The sequence below is a fragment of the Falco rusticolus genome, chromosome 4 (genome assembly GCF_015220075.1).
Source record: "Falco rusticolus isolate bFalRus1 chromosome 4, bFalRus1.pri, whole genome shotgun sequence".
Taxonomy (NCBI): domain Eukaryota; kingdom Metazoa; phylum Chordata; class Aves; order Falconiformes; family Falconidae; genus Falco; species Falco rusticolus.
Window position 1 is genome coordinate 45,900,847 of NC_051190.1, and position 8,173 is coordinate 45,909,019.

At 65.2% G+C, this 8,173-nt stretch overlaps 1 protein-coding gene across 1 annotated transcript; it reads left to right on the top strand.

Moving 5' to 3' along the window:
- Nucleotides 1-4,181: 4,181 nt before the first annotated feature.
- Nucleotides 4,182-7,940, top strand: C2CD4C (C2 calcium dependent domain containing 4C). Its single transcript, XM_037384521.1, has one exon. It carries the CDS (start codon nucleotides 4,193-4,195, stop codon nucleotides 5,444-5,446), a length of 1,254 nt encoding a protein of 417 aa, XP_037240418.1. The 5' UTR covers nucleotides 4,182-4,192; the 3' UTR covers nucleotides 5,447-7,940.
- Nucleotides 7,941-8,173: the final 233 nt, after the last annotated feature.

Consider the following 8,173-nt stretch of genomic DNA (forward strand, 5'->3'; position numbering starts at 1 on the left):
GGCACATGCACTGGGTGGGCAGCAGCCCCCCTGTGGGTCCAGCACCGACCCTGGCAGCGGCCGGCTCCGGGGTCCTGCCCCAGCTGGGTGCTGGCAGCCTGTCCCGATGCTGTCGCCAGCGCCCACCTCGGAGAGCAGGACCACCCTGACACCCTCAGCCCTCACTGGGGATGGCCCCTCCTGGGACAGAGCTGCTGGGATGGCTGGGTGCTGGCTGAGTCAATGAATAAAATAAGCCCCTAAATAAAGCCCGGTAATGAATGTGTAATTTTCCATTGATAGTTGAATGCCTACAGGGACGTGGCGCTTCCATCTCAGCTGCTATTTTTTGTCATATAGTAATGCATCTGCAAAGATAATTGCGCCATTCCCTCAATGGCAGAGGCAGTAAAAGGCAGTGAGAGCCCAGACTTTCGACACCCACGCCTTCCACCGGCTGCTGCTGGCTTTGCGTGGCCCCTCGGCCTCGGGGATTCTGCCAGGAGGTGCCTGAAGGGCTGGCGGGATGTTTATTTTAGGGCTTTAACCACTTTGGTTGAGGCTGGTGTGCGGTGCCAATGGCCACGGGGTGCAGGGGGCTCTGGCCCCCCAGCCCCAGGTCGTAGGGTTGTGTTGCAGGGGCTTGGTGACCCTTCTTGAGAAGGTCCCGCTGTGGGGCAGCACCCCATGGCCGCCTGGCATGAAGGCAGGACCCCGAAGGGGGAGGTGGGCTGGGAGCAGCACAGCAGTGTTCTTAAAAAAAAAATAAAATTCAAACAAATATGAGGCCTTGATTGAGTTAAGCATGGACATGAATAATGCAGTCAGAGCACCAGGGAGTGCTCCTGTCTGAAATTGGATTTCTTTCCATATGCTCTGCACCCCAGCACGACTCGACTCTGGACTGGTCCTTGCTGGGCGGGGGCAGGGAGGAGGGGGCCACCCGAGGCTGGGCGATGGTGGAGTGACCTGGGCAGTGACACGTGTGTTGCTGGTGGCTGTTCCAGCCCGGGGGTCCTGGCACCAGCCCCTTCCCCTCGCAGGGTTCTCTCCTTCTCAGCTTCCAGCAGGTGGTAGCACGCTGCCAGCTCCACCAGCCACGTCCCCAACCCTGCCAGCATCCCCAGCCCTGCCACCATCCCCAACCCTGCCACCATCCCCAGCCCTGCCCAGCCCTGCCACCGTCCCCAGCCCTGCCAATGTCCCCGGCCCTGCCAGCATCCCCAGCCCTGCCAGCGTCCCCAGCCCTGCCAGCGTCCCCAGCCCTGCCACCATCCCCAGCCCTGCCAAGTGTCCCCAGCCCTGCCAGCATCCCCAGCCCTGCCAAGTGTCCCCAGCCCTGCCAAGTGTCCCCAGCCAGGCATCACTCACCCACGGTGCCATGCCCAGGCCATGCCAGGCACCACACGCCTCCGGCAGCCTCCAGCAGCCTCCAGCCCAGCACAAAGGACCCCTCTCCATCTTGCCTACCCCTTGTCCCGCTCCCTGTCACTCTGCCTGGAGCCCTGAGAGCTGTCCCCTCCCGGCATTGCACGCTGCCCAGATCCACAGAGAGCCCTGGACAAGGGGGAGGCCAGCAAAGACACCCCTCCTGGCTCCACACTGCTGGGCACTGAGCGAGGGTCCACAGCCCATTTTGGAGGCCCTGGAAACCTGGTTTTCTGCTGGCCCTGCCCATTTCTGCTTGGGGTCTGGCAGCTCCCACCGCACACCGTGGCTGTGGCAGCGCAGTGCCAGCAGTGGGGCTGGAGCCAGGCCCTGCCTGCACGGCCGGGAAGGGATGCTCCCGGCACAGCCCATGTCCCCAAGGTGCCTGAGATGTGAGCACCTGTGCCAGCGCCGGCCATGAGCACGGGGTCTTCCCCTGCCATCCCATCCCTTCACTGGGAAATGGGGCATCCAGGATCTCCGTCTCTCCTCCCAACCGCTGTAGCTCCTCTCCTGCCTCAAACCTGGACGTCCTGCCCCAAGCTGAACCCAGAGAAGCTCGATGCAGGCAGCTGCCAGCTCCGAGCACCCTGCTCCCTCTGCCCCGAGACCTGGCCCCGAGCTGAGCAGGCAGGGCTGGCCCAGCTCCAGCTCCCTTTGTTATCTCGAGAGAACGGCAACCATTGCTGCACCTTGTTTACTCACCGTTGTGCAGGGTGGAGGAAAAGCAAACACCAAGCTTTTGTTCACCAGCCTCCCCTTCCTGTCAGCCTCATCCTCCTCTCCTGGGCTCCATCTGCCCTCTTCTTCCTGGTGGGACTGAGGACTGCAGTGCAGAGCCCAGGGTCCAGCCGGGCCACCACCATCCCCATTCCCCGCCACAGCCCCAGACATTCCTGCCCAGACCCCTCCAGGTCCTGGCTGGTTCCTGCTCCCCACATGCCCCATTCAGAGGGTCCCAGCACCTTCCCCCAGGTCTGGTCCCGTGCCAGTGAGGGGCAACTGTGCAAGGGGCTCACTCTTGCTAAGGGTCTGCAGTTGGGCTGAGCCACTGCTCCCAGGCAGAGCAACACCCCAAGCAAGTCCATAACCCAGAGCGCTCACCCTGCCAGGGCCACCCACTCGCTGCTGGGGGAGGCCTGGGCACGGGAGGTGGAGGGCATGTGGTGAAACCAGCGGGTGCAGGGAGAGGGGAGGGCAATTCACTTCCAGAGAGGGAGGGGGGTTGTTCCCCCAGGCCCTGGGGACCTTCGCCCCTGCCAGCTTTCCCAGGTGCAGGCAGAGCTGGCTGCTGGCCCTCACTCGGGCTCGGCAGGGCTGGCTATCTCGGTTTTTTATCAGCTCGGAGTCAGGATGCGGAGGGAGGCGAGACCTCCCACCTCTGGCAGTCGCTGCCTGGCTGCAGCAGCCCCTGCAGCAGGAGCCCACCACGCCAGGCTCTCCTTCCCAGCCATTCTTCACAGCCGCGCACCGCTGTGGGATGACGATGCCATCCCTGCAGCCGGCCGGCATCCACAGGGCAGCAGCCAGGCCCCGGTCCGTGCCACGGTGCATCCCTGTCCCCGAGGCTATAAACGCACCCGGTACCTGGGCTGAGGTCGATCACCTGGATTTGAGCCTCCTGTCCCTCCCCTGCCACACTGGAGGCCCGCAGTGATGCCCCATGGATGTTCCTGATGGTTTTCCACCGGTGTCCCCAGCACCACCCGGGCCGTATCCTGCCCCAGCGGGTGCTGGCGAGATGCATGCCATGTGGCACTGCCTCCCCCGACTCCTCCAGGCTCGGTGTTAAACCACTCCAGGCGCTCAGCGAGCCCTTGAGCCCCGAGCCGCCCTGAGAGCTGCTGGCTTTGTCCAGCGCTTCGATGAGCCCCGCCGGGGCGGAGGGGGCGGCTCGGCCCCGCCGGCATCGACCCCCGGTCGCGCTTAGGGCGGGAGGACTCCGGAGGGGGGGACACGGGGCTGCTGCACCCCAGCCCCCGGCCCCCTGTCCCCAGTCCCAGCCCAGCCCCGGCGCTCCCGTGGGCAGGCCGGCCGGGCGTCCCGCGGCCCCGCACCCCCCGAGCATCAGCGTCCCGGTCCCGGTCCCGGTCCCGGTCCCGATCCCGATCCCGGTCCCGATCCCGGTCCCGATCCCGGTCCCGATCCCGGTCCCGATCCCGGTCCCGGTGGGCGCGGCGCGGGGAAATGCGGGGGCGCCGCGCTCGGAGGATTACGGCGGCGGCGCGGGGAAGGAGCGGGGCCGCCGCCGCCGCCGCCGCCGTATAAAAGCGCGTCCGCGCCCGCCCCGCCCGGGCTGCGGCGGCGGCGGCGGCTCCGCTTCAGGTGCGGCGGCTCTCGGCAACTTCCCGCTCGCGGCGGCGCCGGTCGGTCCCTCCCTCGGTCGGTCCGGGCGTCGCGTCGCGTCTGGCAGCGGCTCCCCGTGAGCCGCGGCCGCCCCGTCCCATCGCTGGGGCCGGCGGTGCCGTGTCCCTCGGGTCCCGGTGCCACTCGGCGCGGCCGGTCCCCGCCATGTCCACCGTCCCCCGGGCTGGTGGGTCCCGGTGCCCTTCGGCGCGGCCGGTCCCCCCCCCCCCCCCTCCGCTCCCCTGGGCTGGCAGGTCCCGGTGCCCCTCGGCGCGGCCGGGTCCCTCCCATCCTTGTCCACATTCCCCCTGGGCTGGCGGGTCCCGGTCTCTCGGTGCTGCCGGTCGCCCCCCAGGCTAACGGCTCCGGGCTGCTGGTACCCGGCCCCGGTGACAGCGTTGCCCCTCGGGTCTTTTCCAGCCCCACACCCGGCGGCAAGATGTGGCTCCTGGAGCGGCTGCGCGGCGTGGCGGAGAACGGCGGGTCCCGGGGCTCGGAGGACTCCCCGCGGGGGTCCCGCTACAGTAACGTCCTCACCCCCGACAAGATCCCTGACTTCTTCATCCCGCCCAAGCTGAGCGCGGCACCTGCTGAGGCCGAGGGCTCTGAGACCCCCCCAGCGCCCACCCTGGGCCCCTCTGCCTCGGAGCAGGACCTGGCCAGACGCAAGTCCCCGCGCAGCCCCCGGCCATCCAGCCGGTCACGGTCCCGGGCCGCCGGCCGGCACATCATCCAGATCGAGAGTGCCGAGGACTGGACGGCCGAGGGGGCCTTCGGCACCAACGTGGACCCGCAGGCGCAGACGGCCATGTCACTGCCCTACGTGCCCAAGGCACAGACCTCCTACGGCTTCGCCACGCTGGTGGAGAGCCCCCACACGCGGCGCAAAGAGTCACTCTTCCACAGTGAGCACAGCAGCCTCTGCCCCTCGCCGGCCACCTCGCCCAGCACCCAGCGTAGAGCCAAGCTCAATGCTGAGAGTGGCCCTCGGGCACCCACCGACCTGGGCGCAGCCCTCATGCACCCCAGTCGCTACTTCAGCGGTGGCGAGAGCGACACGTGCTCCTCGGCCGAGTCCTCGCCCTTCGGCTCCCCGCTGCTCTCCCGCTCGGTCTCCCTGCTGAAGATCTTCAGCCAGGAAAGCCAGTCCAAGGTCATCAAGCTGAAGCACTCGGTGGCCCGTAACAGCTCCCTGTCCACTGATGACAGCTCAGCTGACACCAGCCCCAGCGCCCAGCGCCGCGCCAGGAGTGCCCCGGCTGGGGGGCAGCCGCCCACTGCCCTGCTGCCCCTGGACCTGCCGCCCGGCCGTGACCGGGAGCACAGCCTGCGGCTCAGCCGGGGTGGGAGCCTGCGCCTGGCTGCTGAGTACGACCCCTCCAACGCCCGGCTGCGTGTGCGGCTTGTCTCTGCTGAGGACCTCTACGATGCCCTCTTCGACGTGCGCAGCATCAACTGCTGTGTCTCGCTGTGCCTCAACCCCGGGAAGCTGCAGAAGCAGCGCAGCACCATCGTCAAGAACAGCCGCAACCCCATCTTCAACGAGGACTTCTTCTTTGACGGGCTGGGCCCCGGCCATGCCAGGAAGATGTCCCTGAAGCTCAAGGTGGTCAACAAGGGCAGCAGCCTTAAGCGGGACGTGCTGCTGGGGGAGAAGGAGCTGCCACTCACCACCCTCCTGTCCTGCCTGTAGGTGCTTGCTGCCAGCCCCCGAGGGAGCCTGCCTGCCTGTGGGGCTGGGGCGAGGCAGGGAGGCTGGCCCTGTCCCCCAGCCCCACTGGAGGAGGGTTTGGAAGGGCCCCTTGGAGGAGGGATGGGGCTGTGGCGCAGTGTGGCGGTCCCCAGGAGTGGTGCTGCCAGCAGCCCTCCCACAGCAGGGCCGGCAGCCACAGCCTTTCCCCTCTGCTTCCTCCTGGGGCTGCGTCTCCTGGAGCCCATCAGGAAGCAGGGAGCCACCAGCCCCATCTCTGCTGGGAAGGATGTGTGTCACCTGCTGGGCTCTTCCCTCCCTGGTGCCCATGGTCTCCAGCTGGCCAGCATGAAGGTTGGAGGTGGGTAGATCTCTGTAGCATACTTACTGCCACCTCTCTCAAAGCCCCAGCTCCTGGAGTCAGGTGATAGCATCTATTTGAGCTTTAACTTAAAAGACAAGTTTCTAGTCTTGGAAACCGCAGAGAAAATACTGCAAAAATACTGCAGAGGTGACCCGAGAGGGGGCCAAGGGAGGTCACCGTCAGGGATGAGTCAGGTTTGTGGGTTTTGTACCTTTCCTGGACTCTTCCCAGCTCTGTGGAACTGTGCAGATGTGCACAGATGCTTGGTCTGACACCCACAGCCTCCCAGGGCACCCTTGCTGCTCCCACCAGCAGTGTCCCCTGTTGCTGATCCCCAGAGGGAAACAGCTCATGGAGCTTCGGGGGCTTTGGGTTTGACCAAATCCAGGAGACTGCCTGTCCCCTGCCTGCAGGACAGAGATGCTGGGGGCTGGCACTGCCATGGGGGGGGACGGGGCCTGGCACCCCTCGCCCTGGGCACATAGGTGGCCCTGGGCAGTGTCCCAGCAGCCGTGCTTGCTGACAAAAGCCAAGGTGGCAGGAGTAGCTCTCCCTGAGTGCTGGCAGTCTGGCTGGTACTGGGGACATCCCCGGGTGTCCCTGGGCAGGGGGGAAGCCTGAGGCTCCCCTACCCTCTGCCCTCCCTCACCTGTGGGGCCTCGGGATTGTGAGCGGCTGCTCCCGCCAGGCAGGAGGGACATCTCCTGTGGGGCTACGAAGCCCCTGTGCCCAGCGAGACCCAGCTCCCCCAGTCCCTGGCTCAGCATTTTCCCTTTGCCAGGGAGCGAGATGCTCTTACCCCTTCCCATCCCTCCCTGCCATCCTGGCTGACCGGCCGGAGGCACTGGGAGCGGGGGAGAGATGCCGGCCAGGGCACTTCTGCGGGTGGATAAACCTTGTTGTTGTTCGGTGTGGTGTTACCCATTGCATCGGGCTCTGCATGTTTCCATGGAAGGGAGCAGAATTCGCAGCGCTCCTGTCCCTGCCTGTTGCAGCACGCGTGGACACACACGCACACACGTGTCCCTCTGTGTTAACCTCTGTCGGTGGCAGTTGATGTTCCTTCCTTGTCCTTTGCAACAGATGGCACATTTCAGTGTTGGCTATTTATATCTGAGGCTGATCTTTCCCAGCGTGTTTTACTTCTGTCTGTAAATATGTTTCAGGTACACGAGGCATGGTTCTGATAGTGTGGTGTTTGCATGTCGGGGGGATTTGGGGTGATCGTGGCTGTTTGTTTGAGCTTGTGGCTGAAACCAAACTGTGCAGGATGTAAAGGAGCAGACACATCCCTCCTTCTGGGGGGTGGGGTGGGGGGGTGTCCCACCTGAGGCTTCCCACCGCTCCCCCAGGAGCCAACATGAGGGGCGCTCCCCAGCCCCCGAGTGCCCAGGCTCGCTTGGGGTGAGGGGGGGCAGATGGGGGCTCTGCAGAGGGGGAGATGGGTCACATCCCTGGGCTGGGGGCAAACATCCTGCCCCTGAGCAGACCTGGGGCAGGAAGGGGACACTACACAGCTGGCTGCTGCCCCACAGCCCTGTGTGCCCCTTGCCAGCACCCCCTGCTCGCTGGGGTGCTCTGCCTGCAAGGGACCACTGGGACCCCAGCACTGCTGGGGTGAGGGGGACCCAGCAGGCTGCCAAGGGGAGGGGGAACAGGAGCTGGGCAAAGATTTTGGTGCTCTGTGAGAGGGTTGGGGGGTGACACATCCCCCATGGCAAAGCTGTGTGCCTTTGCAGAAGGGGGATACTGAGAGCAGGGTCCCAGGCTGCTCCTTGGCTTGGGGCTGGCCCCGGGGGGTGGGTGGGTGGGGGAAGACCCAAGGGCCTGGGGGCTTGTGCTGTCTGTCCCCCCCACCCTGGCCTGTCCTAGGGCTGCCTTGCTGGAGCCAAGTGGCATGTGGCCACCTGCTGAGCCCTGGGACATGCTGCTGTGAGCCCTGCTCCTGTGCTGAGTGGGTGGGTGATGTGGGAGCCAGGATTGTGGCCTGGCTGCGTCTTTCCTCCCCTGTAGCTCTTTTCTACTGTTCCTGCTTTGATATTTCTGTGGCTGGATTTAATGATGCATTTTTGGAGTGGAAAAAAAAATAATATATTAATACATGAATGGAATGTTTATTTACAGATTACTTCCCCTTTTTAGTGCAATAAAGTAATTTCTAAAACAGATGCAAGTGGTGCCCTGGCTCCTGGTTTCCTCTGAGGTGTTCCCTTTGTTTTTCACTGCCGTGGCTGTGGCATCCCCGAGCCCTGTTACCTTCCCTGCTGGCTCCCTGTGCGGTAGAGGGGTGGGGGAGCAGAGGTGGGACACCCCCCACCCCGACTGCCCAACCACAGGGCAGCAGCTGCTCTCCTGAGGGTGCTGCC